The sequence below is a fragment of the Gorilla gorilla genome, chromosome 2, assembly GCF_029281585.2.
Source record: "Gorilla gorilla gorilla isolate KB3781 chromosome 2, NHGRI_mGorGor1-v2.1_pri, whole genome shotgun sequence".
Taxonomy (NCBI): Eukaryota; Metazoa; Chordata; class Mammalia; order Primates; family Hominidae; genus Gorilla; species Gorilla gorilla.
The window spans coordinates 53200875-53223839 of record NC_086017.1 but is presented as its reverse complement, the minus strand read 5'-3'; the positions used below and the strand labels follow the sequence as shown (position 1 = coordinate 53223839).

The 22965-nt window shown below is 37.3% G+C and overlaps 1 protein-coding gene across 6 annotated transcripts in view; it reads right to left on the bottom strand.

Moving 5' to 3' along the window:
- SNRK (SNF related kinase) overlaps positions 1 to 22965 on the bottom strand; it is a 64645-nt gene that overhangs the window by 25846 nt on the left and 15834 nt on the right. For 3 of the 6 annotated variants that reach the window (XM_055381407.2, XM_055381408.2, XM_055381409.1), the window contains one exon: positions 22111 to 22236. The exons of 1 other annotated variant lie outside the window; for it this stretch is intronic. In XM_055381407.2, coding sequence (XP_055237382.1) covers positions 22111 to 22236 — 126 coding nt within the window. Of the gene's footprint in view, positions 1 to 21541; positions 22237 to 22965 lie in introns of all 6 variants that reach the window. 2 more of the 6 variants (XM_004033946.5, XM_004033947.4) reach the window with 1 other exon arrangement.

Below are 22965 nucleotides of genomic sequence, written 5' to 3'. Positions count from 1 at the left end.
GAAATCCTGTCTCTACTAAAAATACAAAAAATTAGTCAGGCGCGGTGGCGGGCACCTGTAATCCCAGCTACTCAGGAGGCTGAGGCAGGAGAATGGTGTGAACCCGGGAGGCAGAGCTTGCAGTGAGCCGAGATAGCGCCACTGCAGTCCAGCCTGGGTGAAAGAGCGAGACTCCATCTCAAAAACAAAAAAAACAAAACCAAAAAACACAGTCTTTTGTGTGAGGCTGAGGTGTGCTAACATAAGATGAATATACAAGCTATTAAAACACCAGTTGATAAAAATCACCTGCTGCAAATGGCAGGCTAAGAAAATGGGTTCTCTTTCAAAAAGCAAAAAAAGTTTAATGAAACAAAGCTTTCTGGGCACTGGGGATAAAAGTCAAGCAAGGTATGTTCTTTAACAGAAGATACATTATGCAGGTTTCTCTAAAATGTTTAAGCTTGCCAGGAAACTAACTTCCTCATTTGAGAGTAAAGAGAAATGAACTTTAAATAGCAAATTTAATATAACAAATTTCAAAATTCAAAATATTAGCTCTTGAAATGTTTGTTTTGGCTAGTTCTCCATGCATAACACCTAAATCAGACGTGGTTTTAAAATGTATGCAACCTATTTTCCTGTATTAAAAAAAATCAGTATATCTTTCTAGGAATTACAATACACAACCTGGTTGGTTCCATGTAGGATTATAACTTTCAGATTTTCCTTCGTATTAAAAGTTTAGAAAAGTTCTCTCAAATATAACCACACATTTCCTGTTTTTCAAATTAACACTTACTTCTTTCAGATTATGAAAGTAGTGCATATTTAATGCCAGTAAGATTTATTTTCTTTTTTTTTTTTTTTTTTTTTTGAGACAGAGTCTCACCCTATCACCCAGGCTGGAGTGCAGTGACACAATCGCAGCTTACTGCAACCTCCACATCCCAGGTTCAAGCGATTCTTCTGCCTCAGCCTCCGGAGTAGCCGGAACCACAGGCGCGTGCCACCAGGCCTGGCTAATTTTTGTAGAGACGGCGTTTCACCATGTTGGCCAGGCTGATCTTGAACTCCTGACCTTGTGATCCACCCGCCTTGGCCTCCCAAAGTGCTCGGATTACAGGCGTGAGCCACCGCACCCAGCCTAACGCCAGTAAGATTTATTAGCAGCCTGTGGGAGGGCCCCATCCTCACCAACACCATAGATAATCCTTACTATTAGCCTATTAGGTAAAATTATAAAGATCTGTTTCAATGTATACTGGCCTGATTATTTTTTCCCTAATTTCTTTAAGGTATAATTTATATACAACAAAATTCACCATTTTTAGGGTGCATTTCTCCAAGTTCTGACAAATGCAGTCACATAACAACTACCACAATCAAGATACAGAGCAGCTGTGTTACCCCAAAATTTCCTTTGTGCCTCTTTGTAGTCATCCCTTCCCCAAGCCCAGCCCCTGACAACCACAGCTATTGTGTGTCCTTGCAAGTTTTGCCTAGAAATGGAGTCACAGAGTACGTAGTCTTTGCAGTCTGGTTTTTCTCAATAATGCATTGAGATTCACTCATGTTGTTGTACACATCAATAGGTCACCATTTTTCATGGCTGAGTAGTATTCCATTGTGTAGATGTTCCACAACTTATTTCAGTTTGGGACAGTTATGAATAAAGTCACAAAGAAAGTGTGTACAGGCTTTTGTATAAACATAAATTCTCATTTCTCTTGGGTAAATACCTAGGAGTGAGTTTGCTGGGCCATTGCTGGGTAAGTGTATGTTTATCTTTCTAAGAAACTGCCAAATGATTTTTCTAACTGGTTATACGATTTTACATTCCCACCAGAAATGTATGAGCGTTTCAATTGCTCCATTCACACCCTTGCCAGCTCTTGGTATTGTCAGTTTTAAAAATTTTAGCTATTCTAATAGGTGTGGTTTTAACTTGCACTTCTCTAATGACTAATGGTGTGGAACATCTGCATGTGCTTATATGACATATTATGTCTTTTCTGGTGAATTATTCAATATTTTTCTTCTTTGGATCATGCTCTTGGTACTGTACAAAATATCTTTGCCTAACCTAAGGTTGCAAAGATCCCCTATGTTTTCTTCTAGAAGTTTTATAGTTTTTCATTTTACATTTATGTCTATGACACAGATCGAGTTTTTACAAATGGCGTGAGGTACTGATCAAGGTTCATTTTATTGCATATGGATATCCAACTGTTGCCACAGCATTGCTGAAAAAACGGCCATCTCTCCACTGAATTGCTTTAGCACCTTCGTTGAAAATCAACTGGCTACATATGTGTAGGTTTATTTATGGACTTTCTATTCTATTTCACTGATCTATCAGTCTACCCTTTGCCAATACAGTCCTTTTTTTTTTTTTTTTTTTGAGACGGAGTCTTACTCTGTCACGCAGGCTGTAGTGCAGTGGCACGGTCTCGGCTCACTGTAAGCTCCACCTCCCGGGTTCACGCCATTCTCCTGCCTCAGCCTCCTGAGTAGCTGGGACTACAGGCACCCGCCACCACTCCCAGCTAATTTTTTGTATTTTTAGTAGAGATGGGGTTTCACCATGTTAGCCAGGATGGTCTCGATCTCCTGACCTCATGATCTGCCTGCCTCGGCCTCCCAAAGTGCTGGGATTACAGGCGTGTGCCACCACGCCTGGCCTACCAATACAGTCTTTATCACTGTAGCTTTTCTACTAAGTCCTGAATACTCTAATTATTTGCAAGGTTAAACTTTTCTTCTTTTACTGGCTAGTTACATAACTTCTTTAATAAATTTTCTTTTCATTTGTCTATAGGGGAGTTTGTCATTGATTTGTAAGAACTCTTTCTACATTAAGAATAGTAACCATTTCCTATATTACAAATATTGCCCCAACTTGTTTGCATTATAATGTTGTTTCGAAGAATATGTGTACTACATCCATGAACTGTAATCAAAGCTACTACCCTTTTTCTTATGACTCTTTCTTAGAAAGGTCAAGATCATATGAATATTCACTTTTTTCTTAATTATTCATACACAAATCCTTAATTCACCTGGAATTTATTTTGAAATAGACATACACAGAAATCAATCATTTCTTCTCCAAATGTTGAATTTTTCCAGTCAATTAATTAATTCTTCCTCTTATGTTGTCTAATAATAGAGAAATTTAAAATGATTAGACCCTGTTCTTTTTTCTGCATCACTCAGAATGACCAGCTGAAGAACCATGCTAAGATACAGCAGTGCCCCTGGGGGCATCAGTCTCTATGCCAAAAAGCCACAAAGCAGACACTGATATGTATATTCAACAAATGTGCGGCAGCACTATTTGCCAGGCACTGTGCTAGGTGCTGAGATATAATCATAATGAAACCTAAAAAGCTGGCAATGAAGGGACCTAGGTGAGACAGCACCACCGCACTTTTTGTGCCCTGGGACTTGCCAAAATTCACCTGTTCATTATGTCACACAGAAAGTAACAACCACCTGGCTTTAAAAGATGCCTCCATCTTATCTTCCATCAAAGATTCCCCTTTTAGAGCTGCTTCCATGGTAAGTAGGCGCCTCGCCTTACCTCCAGAGGTGCCCATAAGCACTGTTAAACACTCAGACTTCAGGTGGCAAGGAGAGGCGCACACTGTGTTAAGTTTTTGATGATGATTTCATGATTCTTTCTCATCCTGCTGCTATCAGTCAGGGCACTTGACTTTAGGAGGTCCCTGTTACCTATCAGCTGACAGCTGGAAATACGAATTTACTGAACTTGCTAGAATTATACGTAAAATTAACTAAATAAGGGTCTGAGTGAGACCCTGAATGACAGCTACGAGCAAAATACATGAGCTTTGTACATGGACTTAGGACAGTCCATTTCATCTACCAGGAGTCTTTATTTGCTTGCTTCCTGGTGCTCTCCTGGGTTTAGGACAACTCAAAAACTGGTAAGTGATCAATAGGCAGTCCTCTAATTGGTAAGATTCATGGATAGCTAAGGATTCTGAAGATTGTTTATCTTACATAAAGTAACATAAAAACAATTTTGGAAAGACTCCTTACCATATGAAAAGCTGTCCCCTTTGTTCTCCTGACAACAGCTGGAAGAGTCAAAGGTTACAAAGTCAGGGGACACTCAAGTTCTCTCTCTATTCTTGCCTCTACTAATTAATAAATTCATTTTGATACTGAAGCTAGATGGTAAACCCAAGAAATTCTTATGAAGTTGTTTACTGACACTGATAATACAGCCTTGAATGGGATACAGGGCAAGGTACCTCACCTCACAAACTGATAACTGAGTACAAAACTAGAACTAATCTAAAACCAAGAGAATCTTCTGCCTCCAGATGGAACATAATGGGTTTCAGCCAAATGAAGGTTCTGCTATAATAACTTAAAAAAAAAAAAAAAAACCTTGAAAAAATCATGTTTGTAAAGTTTTGGGAGTAACAGGAATACATGAGCTAAAATTCAAAGTCATGAAGAGCCCTTTCTAGATCTAAAGCAAAAATTCATATAAGAATCTTAAAAGTGTGACCTCAAGAGTTTCAATGGATCACAAATGTTCCTAAAAATGATTAAACCTAATCAACTTACATTATGCACTAATAAACAGGCTTTTTTGGTAGAATATCTTATTAAAACTCTGAAAATAGGTAAATTTGGGGGGAAAAAAAAAACCCAGCTACTCTGATACAATACAAGCTTGGCGTTGACTAACATTTAATACGTCTCATTGTAAATCAACTGATTGGTGTTCTAGTGTATACATTAGTATATACACAAAACACTTTGTTAAGCCAGTTTCAGTCCTCTAGAAACTAATCACTACTGAATACAAAACTGAGAATCACAACCTGGAACGTGGTGATGAATCAGTCACACCATCTCAGGGGCTTCCTTCCACCTACTGGAGCTCCCAATCCATGTTGTCTCTCTTAAACCCTAACAGGGGCCTCCAAATGTCAGTGGAGAGTTGATGCATACGAACTCTTATACAAAATGGGTTTTTAAGAAAACCATATAAAATATACCAAACATCTACAAGTCTGTCTGGCTTTAGGAAATAAAAAGAATACTGTACCAATGACTTGATGTTTCCTTTGGAAACAGACCCATTTATAACCTTACCTCCAATTTTCCATTACAATCTCCTATTCAAGTCATATCCATGAAATTTAAAACACAATAGGGAAAATGGGAGATCTAGTATATAAAACAGCAATGAATGAGTCACGTATTCAAAGGCACAAAAATAAGAACACTATTTTACATGTGTATTTTATGTTCCAAAGCTTATTTCAAAACTGTTTGTGTTCATCCATAGTTGCGGGTCCACTTGTTACTCAACCTCATAAGCTTGCAAGATCAGATCCAAAAAAGGGCTTCATAGTGTTCAATAAACACCTCTGAAACTAACCCAAAATGTATGTTTGTATCTCTCTGAAAACAGGAATCACAGCTTTCACTGGGTCCTCTAACAGTCTAGGACTCATTAAATATAACATATACAAGGCAAGGAAAAGGAATTACGACATGAGCAAAGAGATTGGGAAGAGCCACAGAGGGTAACCACAATTAATGTAATCTTCATTTCCTTGGTTCATCTCTGTTAACATTAATTTAAATAAATATTACGAGCTTGTTACGTTTGCCAGGTGACAGGACACTGACAAAATATAAACAAACACACGGTCCCCTCTCTCAAGGCCCTTACTATTGAGCAAGGGGGACAAGTGAGCCATCTGGAGTGAGGCAGGCTTGGCATCGCCCCATCCAATTCCAAAGAGAAAGGGCAATCAGGGCATGTGTTCTCCTAACTTCATCATCCTCCTTTTTTAGCCATCCACAGCCCCTCTTTTATTTTTACTCAGCAAAATAGTATGCCTACTCTGTGCCTGGCTGCATCCCAGGTGCCGAGATTTAGATATATCTATGAAGAGGGTCTCACTCTAAAAGGTCTTGTTTTCCGACTTACCAGATACAGTATTACAAAGGCTGAGAACTTGTAATGTTTTTTCTTGGGTTTCAGAGTTTAAAATAATTCTAAATTAAAATTTTAAAAATATTAAATTAGGCACTGTTTACACTACACTAGAAATACTTTCTTATTACAACTGTATATAAGGCTAATAGATCAACCTGATGACCACACATGCAACCTCCTAACATGCTGGGACAGGGACTCTCCAGGAACTGAGACCGGTCACTAACTAGTCCCACCTGGCCCATCTCAGTGAGCACAAGAGTGATCAAGCATAGCAGCCTGCATATAAACAAACAAACCGAATCTTTTTTTTTTTTTTTTTTGAGACAAAGTCTCGCTTTGTCGCCCAGGCTGGAGTGCAGTGGCACGATCTCAGCTCACTGCAACCTCCGCCTCCCAGGTTCAAGTGATTCTCCTGCCTCAGCCTCCTGAGTAGCTGGGAGTACATGCATGCGCCACCACGCCTGGCTAATTTTTGTATTTTTAGTAGAGACGTGGTTTCATCTGCTTGGCCAGGCTGGTCTCGAACTCTCCTGGCTTCATGTGATTCACCTGCCTCGGCCTCCCAAAGTGCTGGGATTAAAGGCGTGAGCCACCGTGCCGGACTCGATTCTTTAGTACATTCTAAAACGCTAAAACAACTTTTAACAGTTCAGTCTGTTCGGCAACATGCAATGCGAATAACACAATTCCAAATTTATTGTGTTAGAAAGTTTGCTCTAATGCTGATTTTTTTTGTCTTGCAAACTTATCTTTCTTCTTCAACAGGCATACATTTCTTACCTCAAAAAGTTTAAAAAAAAAAAAAAAAAAGAAAATTTAATATTTTCAACTCCCTAAAGGTTTCCCATGTTATGACCTAAGGTGAATGTAAGTTGATTCAGCTTCCATATGTATTTCTGTACTAAAATAGCTACTGTTTTGAGTGGTTTGAAAAGCCCTTCTGAAGTTCTAAGAAACTAACCTGCTATCAAATAAACACCAAGACTTTCATTTCTTTTTTTATCTAACATTTTAAAAAAGAAAGAAAAATCCCTACTTTAGAAGTTAACCTATTCTCTAAATACAAATAACATAACATTCTGAAAGTTAAATACAACTAAAAACATGTGAGAAAAACACAGGAGCAAAGGTCCCGGGCCTGCCCTTCCTCCCCATTTTCCCACGGCAGCCAACATTTCAGAAATTCCCGAGGACAAATTTCCAAAGGGGACAAGGGTACCTCGGATACTCTTCCTCCCACATTGAGAAAGAGGCAGGAAAGGAAAATAAGGCCAGGATCTAATGTTAAGTGTCCCTCTGGGACCACAGCAGCAACATCATAGAAACATAAAGCATCCCGTGATGTTTCCCAAAGCAGCAGCACTGAGACAGTGACATCTGATGGACTGAGGGCTAATTTTGTGTCTGGCGTTATGCTAAGTACTTTACATGTATTCACTCATCTAATCCCCTCAATAATCCTAAAGGCAGGAACTATGAACCCCATTTCACAAATGGAGGTAACAGAGCCCAGAGATGCAAGTCAAGTGGGGAAAGATAACAGGCAGTGCTGGGGCCCTACACCTCTGGAGAAGAAGCTGAGGCCTCACTGAGGGGTGACATGTGGGCAAGAAAATCAGGGGCAAGAGTGGCTAGGCAGAGGAGGGAGATGGATGGCCCTGAGGTAGGACCGGGCTTGGAGTGTGCCTAACAGCAAGGAGGCAGCATGGCTGGAGCTGAGGAAGCAACTAGGAAGGCAGTGAGAGGAAAGTCTGGGAAGAAATGGAGATGCCAATCTTTTGGGCTGTGTTGGCCACGGTGAGGATGGTGGTTTTGATTCAGACTGAAATGGAAGGTCTCTAAATAGTTTTCAGCAGAGGAATAATATGATCCAACTTGAATTGTACAAAGAAAGGGTAAACATTGTTTTCCTTATGAGTAAGGGTTACCTGAAACTGCTACCTCAGTCTGCTGACCCAAGGAATTCTCTCCTTACAGCGGCTCCCCACTGCAATTCCCAACATACTCTTGCCCAAAGCCCCAGATCCTCCTCTCATCTGGAACTTTCCACATCAGAGAACCGTGGTAGAAGAAACAAAGGAAAGAAAACCTGCCCCTAAAATCCCTCCTTTCTCTTGTTGTCTTTCTAAAATACACACACTTATGCCAGTCAGCCCCATTAGGAAGTTCAGACAAACTACCCAGATTCAGCGTATGAGTTCTGCTTTGAAATTTATATAAATATTAACTTTTGGTTTTTGTTCATGTACTAGAACTTAAAATGATCAATTGTGCACACTTTTGTCATTTTACACAGGATTTTAGAGGAAGGGAGTAAGAGGCACTAAGGACCCTTTTAAAACAAACAAACAAACGAAAAATCCCTCTCTAGTTAAAAGCACTAAGAGCCCTTAGAAAACTGCAAAGGTACTATGAACCCAAGAAAATGAGTTGGAATGAGGCGGTGTGGTAATCTGACCTGCACAGGACCAGGGGCACTAATCAGAAGCTCCAGGGAACAGCAGTGGAAAGGAAGCAGGCAGGAAGGTCTCTGGGCTCCTCAGGGAAGAGAAAAGGACAAGCAATCAATGCAGAGGAGTTTCCAAGGGGGTGGGGAGGGGGGTCTAGCTTGAAGTTCCAGACACTGGTTCTGAGGACACACATCAGAAAAAATTTCCAAGGGGTCTAAAACGTGGTTTTCACTTATCCCTAAATGAGCAGAGAGTGGTTAAAAATGGGAGGCAGGGAAGAAAAAAAAATTAAGCTCCAATTATCAACATCAAAAAAGAAATACTCCCGTTTACTCTTTAAAGAAGTTAAAAACAATTTTTAAAGAACATCAGAATTTAAAATGTTGAAAATATCTTTTTCCACTAATGTCTAAAAATATTTGATTCTATAGGTTAAAATCAGCAGTAGTCAAGGCTGGATGCATATTATAATTGCATGGAAGCTTCTGAATGTGACCCTAAGCCAAGTCAATCTGAATCACAATCTCTGGGGGTGGGGCCCAGGCAACATAGGTATTTTTGAAAAATCTCCCCCACGTGAAACTGATGGATGGTGACCACTGAGAGCCACCAGTTTAAATCCTACCCTGCCACTAAACTAGAATAAATTATACATTTGTATCAACATATTTTGTTTGATCTGAGCCTTATAACACAGTGAGAACAATAAGTACCACAGCTAAAAATCAGTGGGGAAAATAAAAAACACATAAATGATTTCTATCATATTTTTCAGTCTGCTCAAATACTTTTAAATGACTGAAAAACCCACCTATATGGTACCTATAGAATACCTCCCATAAACATTTCATGCTCAAGAATCTTTACTAATTCTAAATACTTTTTATTTACAGAGGGTTTATGCCAGATCAATTTTTAATTGTGGTTTCAGAAATATTTGTTTCTTATAGGCGTGTGAAATTTCAGGAAGCTTAGGAAAAGATTTTCATTCTTTCCTTCTCGTTTTATATGACAAGTGATAACATTATAGATGTATAAAGTATCTTTCAGAGTATGTGACATTTCATCTGGCAGCTGGGTGATGGAAGGTGTGTGCTACATTTCTATGGATACGTTGTTCGTTTCTTGACAATTTAATATTACACTGGTGACTATGCCTGGGCCCCAGGCTGCAACGCAGTTTGTGCTGGGCACACTTAACCAAGCAGTTATTATTTTTAATAAAACTTACTGAGGTGCTACTTTAAAGTAGATCAAACTTCTTTCCCTAACCATAGAAGAGGCACAAATCATCCCTTTAAAGCAGATAATCCCAAACTCGATAGTCAGGAGTAGTCCCTGTGACAAAAGCCTAACGTCTTCTAATCTAGAACTCATCAGGGCCTGTATATCCAAATGGTAAATAGTACAAGAGGAAGTAATATAAAAGTTAAACAAATTCTGCCTCTGGGAAGAGAAGGTCCTCTGAAAAACTGAAACGTTACTAAAACATTTGTTTCTAATAAACAATGACTTAAAATGGGAAATGAAACTACACATTCAAATTTGGTGCCACTTGGGAAGGACTGTAAAAATAAATACATTAATAGCATCTCTGGAATCTGAAATAAAAGGTGTTATTGATTTCTGTACAACTTATAATTGCAGATTTTTTTTTAAGAGATGGGGCCTCACTACCTTGCCCAGGCTTGTAGCACAGTGGCTATTTCCAGGCACTATCCCACTATTGATCAACACAGGAGTTTTAACTTGTTCCATTTCCGAACTAGGCCAGCTCATCTCTCCTTAGGCAGCCTAGTGGTAACCATGGCTCCCAAGAGGTCACCATATTAATGTCCAACTTAGTGCAGGCACCCAATCGGCATAATACACTACAGCCTAGAACTCCTGGGCTCAAGTGGTCTTCCTCCTGTCTCAGCCTCCTGAGTAGCTGGGACTATAGGTGTGTGCCACCATACCCAGCTATAATTGCAGATTATTTATAAACCAAAGAGAAAATTGCTGATTCATTTATCACCTTTTTTTAAAATTTTTTTTTTAAGAGATGGAGTCTCACTATCTTGCCCAGGCTGGACTTGAACTCCTGGGCTCAAGCAATCTTCCCGCCTCAGCCTTTTGAGTAGCTGGGGCTACAGGCACACACTACAAGGCCTGACTTCATTTATGTCCTTCTGAAATAGTTCAAAGTTCTATCCAAAAGTTTTACGGCTTACTTAGGCTGTACTATCTTACAAGCAGGAGTGATCCTTTAAAAAATATTTAAACATTTTAACATTATACTTAATGCTACAATCACAATTCTTTTGGTGGACACCCATTTCCAAAATTCTCTAAAAGACTCTTTTATAGGAAAGAGTCTACTGAGGAGCTATTTTATCACAGACTAGGGTAGACAGAAAGAAATGACAGTCTTAAGTACAACTCTTGGCTTGAATATGTCAAGATTTCCAAAAACTGGCATATTATACAAATGATAAGAAACAGTAAGTTAATAGCTATAAAGAATGTCTCAATTTATATTTTATTAATTTACCTTTTCACAAGACAAGGCAATTCATTTCAGATAGACCAGGGATAGCAATGTTTAAATGCATACTGGATTTTAAAATGTTCTTTACACGTAGTAAGTTAAGCCAAATAAATAAAGATGCTTAAGAACACAATTCTAAGATATGTCTATATCCTTCCTCATTATGGAGGATTTTAAGGCATTATGAATCAGAAAAAGTTAAGAATCAGTGCTCTAAAATACAAGTACATACTTTTAACATGGTGAGGGGTAAATGCTCTCCCTCAGTAGAGAAATTTTTCTGCTGATTATCTGGTTTTATATTTATTTTTTAAAAATAAAAAATACCAGCGTTAAGACTGACATTTGTTAGAATGCATTTGAACACTGCAAAATATAGTGTGTTTCTGTCACATCAACCTTCTTTCCCAGACCATCATCAGGCATTACTGCTAAAAACTAAAACCACACTACACAATAAGCCAGAAACACCCACACTGGGATACTTGCCTTCCAGTTAATGAATAATATGTATCTATATTCAAACTTTTCATTTTGAAATAATTATAGATTCACAAGAGTGGCCAACAAAACAAATGGACAGGTAAGTTTCATGTATTCTTCACCCAGTTTCCCCCAATAGTAACATCGTGCTTAAATACAGTAAAATATCAAAACTAGGAAACTGATATTGGTACACTCCACAGAGCTTATTCAGATTTCATCATTTCACATGTATTTATTTGTGTATGTAGTTTCTATGAAATTTTTATCACATGTGGAGATTTGTATAACCACCAGACACAGAAGTGCTCCATCACCACAAGGCTCCTTCATGCTATCTTTTACAGGCACACCACCCACCATGATCTCTAATTCCTGGCAGCCACCAATCTGTTCTTCATTTTTATAGTTTTGTTATATCAAGAGAATTTTATAAATGGAATGATATAGCATGTAACCTGAGATGATTGTTGTTGCCCCTTGAAATCCATCCAAGTTGTTGTATCAATAGTTTATTCCTTTTTATTGCTGCATAGTATTCCATGGTATGAATACACCACAGTATAACAATTAACATGTTGAAGGATAACACCTGGGCTGTTTCTAGTTTATGGCTATTATAAATAAAACTGCTATGAACATCCATGTACAGATTTTTGTGAATACAGGTATTCATTTCTCTGGGACAAACACCCAGGAGTGCAATTGCATATTTAGTTTTATAAGAGCATATTTACTAAGAAACTGTCAAACTATTTTTCCGAGTGTCTGTGGTAGTGACTTCTCTCGTTATTCTTTTCATAATTGTTTTAGTTATTCTAGGTTCTTTGCCTTTCCAGACACATTTTAGAATAATGTTGTCTATGTCTACAAAAGCCCTGCAGAGTTTTGATAGGAATTATGTTAAACATCTAGATCCATTTGGGGAAGACTGGCATCTGTAGTATGTTTATTCCAATTCATGAACACATGTCTCTCCATTTATTTAGGCCTTCTTTGATTTCTATCATTAATATTATTTTTTTGTTAGATGTGTTCTGTTAGATGTGTATCTAGGTATTTCACTTCCTTTGGCATGACTTTAAATTTCAGTCTCTACATGTTCATTATCAGTACAGAAAAGCAATTGATTTTGTGTTGATCTAATATTCTGTGATATTGCAGAATTCATTTGATATTCTAGGAATTTTTCTGTAGATTCCATGAGATTGTCTATATACACATTCATGTCATCTGAAAGCAGAAACAATTTCTTCTTTTCCTATCTTTATATAACTTTCAGTACTATGTTGAGTAAAAGTGATATGTGTACATCCTTGCCTTGTTTCTCAACTTAGGATGAAAGCATTCAGTCTTTCACCATTAAGTAGGATGTTATCTGTAGGGTTTTTGTAGATTCTCTTTATAAAGTTGATGTTCCTCTCTATTCCTTGTTTACTTAGAGCAGGCAAAAAGTAGTATTTTAATGTAGGACAAAATACAGATTTATAAAGAAAAGATGTCTAGTTTTTTACACACCAATATGTGTGAGGACACACCCCATGACTCTAAACAATTTCCATTAAATGCTGAACTGCAAATGAGAAATGCTGTAGAGAGTGTATATAGGCTTTTTGTTTATATTCAAGACTTTATCTAAATCCAAACATTTGCACTGTATCCATATGGAGCCATGTTTCAAGTAATTCAGCTTTCATTGATTACTGCATAATTGGTAGTAAGAATTAATGCAGAGACTGAATATTTCATCTTTGAAATAGTCTATAAACTAGGAAACGCCTAAAATAAGGGTTTTTAAATCCAGATCTGTAACATCCTAGAAGACTCCAAACCTTAGGTGAGATGACGAAGTTCCCAATACCAAATTTAACTCATTTTAACTTGAAAATAAGAATTTTTAGGAAAGTAGAAAAAGGTCATAAATAATGTCAGGGTTTTACAACTACTGAAAAGTTGTGAATCTATTATTTAAGAAACAATTTTCCCATTTTAGAGTTTCTAAAATGAAGAAAATTTTAAAGTATCATTTTTTAAAGAGTAAGTTCTTTCCTAATGCTGCTCTGACAAAACCTTTACTTATCAAGAAATTCACTTGGAACCTCACTACAAGCAGGCCACCCCACAGGACAAGCAGCCAGACATCCATCGGTTTCAGCAGAGCCTGGTCACTCAGAGCAAAGACATTACTCCTGTCTTAGCCCAGCAGGCACAGGTTCATTGCCTTGTCTCTTCTTCCACTGAATAAACTGATGTGACAAGCAGCGATGAGCTCTCCACGGTGTACACCACTGCACTGCACTCTACCACAGGAATTTCACAGACTGCAATGAGAGATTCCAGGATTTTTCACACAGATTCTTTTTCCCCCTATCCTTTCTGACTCTGTGAAATCAACTTAATACACATTCTTGAGAGCCCAGAGAGCTGACTGAATCAATAGTGCATGAGCATGATCTAGCTACCCTCCCTCTTCCCAAATCCCTAGATACGACAGAAACAGTAGAAGGCAGGTAGGATCAGACTGAAAGAGGAAGCCAGAGCCCCAAAACCCAGCTGGCGGAGCTTCTGTGGTGCTCTTTTCTAGATGAGGCACACCGCAAACAGGAAAGAACTGCACCCAGACAACCATTAGAAGGATTAACTGAGGACTAATTTCCTACCTTATAATTCTACACTAGCCCCAAGCATGTCCACGCAGACATGTGTTCCAGGTTTTCTGTAGATTGTCTTTATCAAGTTGAGGATGTTCCTCTCTATTGTGGACATTAGGAACACTGAGAGAGGGATGGTGTCCAAGAGGTATATTAACAACCTAACAAATAGTAAGACCAGATACCAGGGCTTCCCAGTTAGCTGTATGACCCTGCTCCTCTCCCATATCACTAGAGTACTCAGACACCATATTCACAGACAAGGTATCTGGAAATCTCAAAAACAGAGATGAACAAACAACTAACATCCCCAAGAACGTAGGAAAAATGAGTACAATGAGAGAGAGGAACCAAGTTCATCAAACAGAAGCAGCAGCACCCAAGAAAACCTGCTTAATGAAGCACTTTCGGAACTGTTAAAATAAAAAAAACAAAATATGCTCCACCGAATCAATGAAATGTAGTTCTACAAAGAAAATTAGTCTTGCATCAGACTTCTCACCGACAACTTTAAAAGCAAAAAGATGACAGACAAGTATCTGTGAAAAACGTACCTTCAAAGTTGGGAGAAAAATGATTTTGAATATATATTTCTATATCCAGCCAAATTATCATTAAAATGTGAAGACATTTTAGACACATAAGGACTTGAATTTTTCGCAAATCCTCTCTGAAAGCGTTTCAAACAAAACAAAGCACAATAAAAATAATCCAAAAAAGGGACAGGGAGGCCAAGAAATTCATAAAATTAAGTAAAAAGTAAGTATTTATTACAGACAAACACAAGCAAATAAGAATGTTATTAACCAAAAAAGAAGTAAAAACAAACTGATTCTTATTTGTAGGGTAGGAGAAATAATGTAGATACTGTCTGACTCTAGACATTAAAGGTGGACACCAACAGACAGAGAAACAGATTACACATCGTGCAAACCACTACTGAGGAAAGAGCAAAGAAAGCTTGAATAATTTAACAAAATATGGGAAAAGGTAATAAATAATAAGGCAAATGAAAACCACAAAATAAGACAGGACAAGTCCAAACACTCCAGTAATAATAAATATAAATAAATTAAATCCACCTATTCAAAGACTGATTCATAGATTAGACACGAAATACAGCTATACACAGGCATACCTCAGTGATACTGTGGGTTCGGTTCCAGACCACTGAAATAAAGCGAATGTTGCAATACAGCAAGACACACAAATTTTTTTGTTTCCCAGTGCATAAAAAGTTATGTTTATACTATACCGTAGTCTATTAAATGTGCAACAGCATTATGTCTATAAAAGATAATGTACATACCTTAATTTAAAAATACTTTACGAGGGGCACATTTTCTCAGAATCTCCCGGGGCTGAGTCACGGGCAAAAAATTAAAAAAACAAACAAACAACAAAAAAAACTTTATCAAGACCAGCCCAGGCAACATAGTAAGACTCTATCTTTACAAAACTTTAAAAATTAGCCGGATGTGGTGGTGCACGCCTGTAGTCCCAATTACTCAGGAGGCTGAAGTGTGAGGATTGCTTGAGCCCAGGAGTTCAAGTCTGCAACGAATTATGATCATGCCACTACACTCCAGCCTGGGCTACAGAGAGTCCCTATCTCAAAGAATAAAAAAAAAACAAAACCTTATTTCTAAAAAATGAGCCTTCAATGAGTCAAGGCATAATCTTTTTGCTGGTGGAAGTTCCTGCCTTGATGTTGATGGCTGCTTACTAATCAGGGTGGTGGTTGCTGAAGGTTGGCATGGCTGTGGCTATTTCTTAAAATAAGACAAGAATGAAGTTTGCTGGATCATTTGATTCTTCCTTTCATGAAAAATTTATCTCTGGCATGCAACACTGTCTGACAGATTTTACCTACCGTAGAATTGTAGAACCTCTTTCAAAACTGAAGTCAATTCTCTCAAACCCTGCCACTGCTTTATCAAACTTACTATGTAAGTTTACATAATAGTCTAAATCCTTTGTTGTCATTTCAACAATATTAACATCTTCACTAATAGAATCCATCTCAAGAAACCACTTTCTTCACCTGCATTCATGGATTTAAAAAAATTAAGATAAAAAAACAACAACCAAAAAAAACACTTTCTTTGCTCATCCACAAGAAGCCACTCCTCATCCATTCAAGTTTTATCAAGAGACTGCAGCAATTCAATCATATCTTCAGGCTCCCTTTCTATTTCTCTTCCTATTTCCACCACATATGCAGTTATTTCCTCCACAAACTGTGAACCCCTCAAAGTCATCCATGAGGGCTGGAATCAACTTCTTCCAAACTCCTCTTAATGCTGATATTCTGACCTCCTTCCATGAGTCACAAATGTACTTAATGGTGCATCCTTTCCAGGTTTTCAACTTACTTTGCCTAGATGGATCGGAGGAATTACTACCAATGGCAGCCATAGCCTTACAAGATACATTTCTTAAATAGTAAAGACTTGGAAGTCAAAATTACTCCTTGATCCACAGGCTGCAGAATGGATGCTGTGTTATCTGCATGAAAACAACATCAATTTCCTTGTACATCTCCATCAGAGCTCTTGGGTGACCAGGAGCATTGTCCATGAGTGGCAGTATTTTAAAAGGAATCTTTTTTTCTTAGTAGTAGGTCTCAAATGGTGGGCTTAAGAAATTCAGTAAACTATGCTGTAAACAGATGTGTTGTCATTCAGGCTTTGTTGTTCCATTTATAGAGCACAGGTAGAGTATATTTGGCTTAATTCTTAATGGCCCTAGGATTTTCTGAACGGTCAATGAGCATGGCTTCAACTTTAAGTGACCAGCTGCATTTACCCATAACAAGAGTGTCAGCCTGCCTTTCGAGGCTTTGAAACCAGGCATTGACTTCTCCTCTCTAGCTATGAAAGTCCTACATGGGATCTTCTTCCAATAGAAGGCTGTTTTAGTTACATCAAAAATCTGTTGTTCAGTGGAGCCAGCTTCATCAATTATCTTAGCTAGATCTTCTGGCTAACTTGCTGCCGCTTCTCCATTAGCACTTGCTGTTTCATCTTGTACTTTTATGTTATGGAGATGGCTTCTTTCCTTAAACCTCATGAATCGAACTCTGCTAGTTTCAAACCTTTCCTCTGCAGCTTCCTCCCCTCTCGTAGCCCTCAGAGAACTGAAGAGAGTTAGGGCCTTGCTCTGGATTAGGCTTTGGCTTAAGGGAATATTGTGGCTAGTTAGATCTTTTACCCACACCACTAAAACTTTCTTCATATCAACAATAAGGCTGTTTCACTTTCTTACCATTCGTGTGTTCACTGGAGTGGCACTTTTAATTTCCTTCAAGAACTTTTCTTTTGCATTCATAACTTGGCTATTAGGTGCAAGAAGCCTAGCTTTCAGTCTATCTTGCCTCACTATGTCTTGCTCGCTAAGCTTAATCATTTCCAGCATTTGACTTAAAGTGAGAGATGTACCTGTCTTCCTTTCACTTGAACACTTAAGAGGCCACTGTAATTAATTGGCCTAATTTCAATATTGTTGTATCTCAGAGAATAGGGAAGCCCAAGAAAAGAGAGAGAGAGAGAGAGACAGAGAGAGAGAGAGAGAGATGGGGGAATGGCTGATAGGTAAAACAGTCAGAACACATACAACATTTATTGGTTAAGTTTGCTGTCTTATCTGGGTGCTGTGTCTGGCACCCCAAAACAACTACAATAGTAACATTAAAGATCACTGATCACAGATCACCATAAAAAATAAATGACAAAGTTTAAAATATTTTGAGAATTACCAAAATGTGACAGAGAGGCATGGTGTGAGCATATGCTGTTGCAAAAATGGTGCCAAGAAACTTGCTTGATGAAGGGTTGTGGCAACCTTCAATTTGTAAATAAACAAAAAAACCGCAAGATCTGAGATGTGCAATAAAGTTATGCACAATAAAATGAAGTATGCCTTTGTTTAAAAGGGATAAATCTAAAGCAATGACAAAACAGAATTTAAGGCAATATGTATCAAGGAGTATACTTTCGTATTGATAAAAGGTATAATTCATCATGTAAAATATATTAGAAACTTTTAATATCTTTATTGTCAATTATAGCTTGACAATACCATGTATAAAGCAAAAAATGGTTAAATTATAAAATTCACAGATGAGAACAGAAGACTAGCATTATTCTCTCAGAAAATGACAGGTCAGAATAAAAACATGTAAGGGTACAAAGGAACAAGGTGCATAATGCATAATCTTAAGTATGTATAAAAACTCCAAGTATACAAATATTTTAATCACATAAAGAACAGTCACCATGGTATGAATTACCATGTATCAAGCCACAAAGAAAATCTAAAAATAGTATCCGAAGCAGAAATCAATTGGGCATAAATTAACTTCAATGTACTAAAATCAGAAGTTAAAAACCAGACAACTAAAGAGAAAAATAAATCTATCCATTTGGAATCTTTAAAAAGGAACACCTTTCTAAATAACTTTTCGGTTAAGTAAGAAACCAAAGACAAATTTTAGCAAGGACAACTGCAGAGTGAAACCCCTAGGATGTCATCAGGGATTGTGGGAGAGGGCATCATATAGCATTAAAGATGTACACATCAGATATTGCCAAATTGTCTTCTAAATAGCATTAATAAACCATTTGTTAGAAATCAAGACACACAGAAATAAGCTTTTGATACATGATGCTATTAAAAAATAGGAAACCTCAAAGATCCTAGAAAGAATAAAGATGAAAGAAAAAAAAAATGACATCTAAAACAAAAAGCATAGTTGATAAAATCAAATCTGATCTTTTGAAAATAATAATAAAATAGACAATTCCTCAGCTAAGTCTCAATGCTGACGACCAGTACACTATAAAACACTTATTCAAAAAAAGAACCAAAGTTTTTTTATTTAGTAACATCTCACAATATAATGACAGATTTTAATATTTGTGTATGCTCATTTTACTAAACATTTGTGAAAAATCACTGACTAATTTTGGCATGATAAACTAATAGTAGATTAACAGAAAGACACCTGTCCTTTTTTTAAAAACAGCAATTCTATATTTACGTCAATCACACTTCACATAATATAAATTGAAATAACTATAAATAATGAAAATGAAAAAGTTACCTATGAACTCCACCCAAGCCTACCTCACCAACACACGGTAATCATTTATCAGACTGGTGAACATCTTCCCAAGTGGTTTTCTTTTCCTTTTTTAATAGCTTTTTAAAAGTTTTATTATGCAATATTTAAGACATAAGGGGGGAAGAAAAAGGAACATTACAATGAACTCCTGTGTACCCACCACCCAACTTCAAAAATAAACATCACCAATACAGCTGAAAGCCTACAGATATGCCTGCCCCTCAGAAGTAACCTATCTTGCTCTCATGCATTCTTCAGAGTTTACTACATGTACTACATGTGCATGTACTCCTAAACAATATATAACACTGCTTTGTATGTTTTAAAATTGTATATAAATGTTGGCTGGGGGCGGTGGCTCATGCCTGTAATCCCAGCACTTTGGGAGGCTGAGGCGGGTGGATCACGAGGTCAGGAGATCAAGACCATCCTGGTTAACACGGTGAAACCCCGTCTCTACTAAAAATAAAAAAAAAATTAGCTGGGCGTGGTGGCAGGGGGCCGGTAGTCCCAGCTACTCGGGAGGCTGAGGCAGGAGAATGGTGTGAACCCGGGAGGCGGGGCTTGCAGAGAGCCGAGATGGCACCACTGCACTCCAGCCTGGGTGACAGAACGAGACTCTGTCTCAAAAAAAAAAAAAAAAAATTGTATATAAATGTTATATGTACTCTTCATCAATTTGCTTTCTCTTAAAAAGTATGCTTGTGAGATCCAATCATGTTGGCAAAATGTTTAATTTTCACCATATACAGAATATGAATACTGAACGAATTATTCCCCTGCTGTACATTCAACAATGCTGTTAAAAACGTTCTTTGAAAATCTCTTGTATGCATAAGTGAGAACTACTCTGAGGTGCATACGTAGGAGAGAACTGCTAGGTTAACAGATGTGTACATCTTTAACTTTACCAGATATTGCCAAATTGTCTTCTAAATAAGAGTTCCTGATATTCTATGGTCTTACCAACACTTAGTTTTGTCTGACTTTAGTTTTTCCCAATGTGAAAAGTATGAAAGAGTATCTTATTTTTAATAGATTTAAAGAGTACTTTATTTTTAATAAGATACTCTTATTAAATCTGCAGTAATGAGGTTGAAGATTTTTTCTTGGGTAGACATTTGTGTTTCCTCTTCTGGAAATTCCTGGCTTCACTGTCTGATTAGAATGGCTCCATTAATCAAAAATCTCCACTCAGATATTCTAATGAAAGACTTCAGTGAAGTCTAGTTATCTGTAGTAGGCAGAAACTGCTCATTAACCCTTTCTTTTCCAGAACATGATAGTCGTAACATGAAAATCAGTGTCTTGGTGTACAGAGTATTCAATATAACATCAACACTCTTCAATGTTAAGTGCACCTTTGTCATTAATCCTTTAACCTGCATTTCAAATTACCACAAATGCAAGCAGAATACTCATACATATGAATCTGACATCATGTGCATGTATTTTTTCCAAGATTAACAAATTAAAAAGCTGACTGCACCTTCGGATCAACAAATCCTTTAAAAAAATTAAGAACAAATTCCTACATGATCTTCAAAACAAATACAATCCCAAGGAGACAAAGTTGACACAAACTGAAAGGCAGTAAATACTTTCACCACAAATAGATAAATCTTGACAAGTGAAAGAGCACAAAGTGTGTGGAGAGGGAAAGAAGGTAGTTAGGAATGCCAAAGGTACCACAATTCCAGAATCCACCATACAGAAAGCCTCTGTATGTCAGTTTCCTATTCTGAACAATGAGATAGACAATAACAACCCCACAGGTCGCTGTGAAAAGTAAACAAGATAATATGGGAGTGCTACACCTGTACCTGATTCAATATTATATTATGGATAAAAAATGAAGCAGAGAGGTCAAGCACTTGTTCAAGTTCACAGTTAATAAATGATTCTAATACCCAAATTCTTTATATTGCACTGTAATATTCACAGTACCTTTCCAATATGGGTCTCCAATGATTGTTAGACGATATGCACAGAGAGGAGATGGCTAAAGAGAGCCACTAAAAGAAAAATCTGAGGAAAAGCATTCAGACCTTAAGAAAAAAATGACAATGAACAGAAAAGAGATTACTTTAAATAACTTACTCATTTTCCTTTGTACTCACAAATATACTTTAGACATTTGCCATCTAAAGGTTGAAATAAACGAAATGCCAGCTTTAGGCATATATGGCATTTATGAAACCCAATTTGCTAGTTAAGGCCAATTTAACGGAAATTCTCTAGAAATCATTTTTAGATAAACAACCGATCTGACCAACTCTAGCTGGCAGAATTCAAGTGGCCAAATACTGGACCAAGGTTACCTACCTACTGCAGGTGCATCATACTCATCACCAAGCAGAATTTCTGGAGCAGAATATGCAAGAGATCCACAGCTTGTAGTGAGCTTCTTCCCTGGTTGAAATTTGTTGCTGAACCCAAAGTCTGTCAACTTTACAAGACCTTGTTTTTCAAAGAAGACTACATTCTCTGGTTTTAAGTCTCTGTGAACCACATGGAGTTTATGGCAATAAGATATAGCATGAACTATCTGAGCAAAATACTTCTTGGCCAAGTCTTCATTAAGACCCTCCTCATGTTTCATTATATAATCAAACATATCTCCTCCATCCCCAAGTTCTAGAATAAGATATAGTTTGGTTTGGGTGTCAATAACTTCATAAAGGCGGACGATGTTAGGATGCTGCACTAGTTTCATGCATCTCACTTCCTGGAAAAGATGACCAGTAGCTAGAGTGTCCAGTTTTGTCTTGTCAATAACTTTTACTGCCACCTTTTCACCCGTAAAGACATGCCTGGCAAGTTTAACCACGGCAAAATGGCCTCGACCCAAGGTTTTATCCAGATCATATAATCCAGCAATCTTTCCATCATACCCTCGCTTAAATCCTGCCATGCTGGTCCAACAGAAGAAAAAATATTTAGACTGTTTAAAATAGATCTTCTCATATAAGAATATCTGGTGAACACAAAAAATTCATTTTCAATGTCGTCATGGATATCTACAAAATAAGAGAAACAAAATTAAGTTTCTGCGACTTTTCTTCACAAACTTTAAAATCACTTCATTTTTTGTTTTTTTCATTTTAAGAGAAACTTGAAGAAAATAAATTGAGATATAAAATGAGTCAGGGTCATTAATAAAACCTATTTTTATATTTAGACTTTATATTACAAAGGCTGAATTTAAATACCATATCAAATTTTTGCAAACTGAAAAAAAAATTAGTTCATTGCAAGCAATTTTTTGGTGATGTTAGTAATAAGAAAACTGGCAAGTTTGATAAGCATGTTTAAAAAACAAACATTTTCTAAAAGGAATTTTAGTGTCTTAAAAAATAACGCAACAGTTGACAACGGAAAACACAAAGAATAAACATTTGCACAGAAACCCAACAACTTTTCAGTTTCCCCAAGACCAACACCACTTCCTTTAAGTGCAAAAAAAAAAAAAAAAAAAAAAAAAAATCCATTCTGTGAAGGTTTCTCTAACTCTCCCAGCTGGAATTACCTTCTCTCCTCAATATCCCCAGAGCACCCTGGGACACCTCTATTCTATGTGGTCTTATTTTACAGGTATTTGGGTATACCATCTCCTCTATCCTGACAGTAGCAGGTTCTCAGGGATTTTCTATTCTAAGGTTCTATTTTTTTTCTTCTACTTTCCCCCAACACCTACAACAGTGCTTACGAATAGCATATAATCAAAACTGTCTTATTAAATTTTGAAA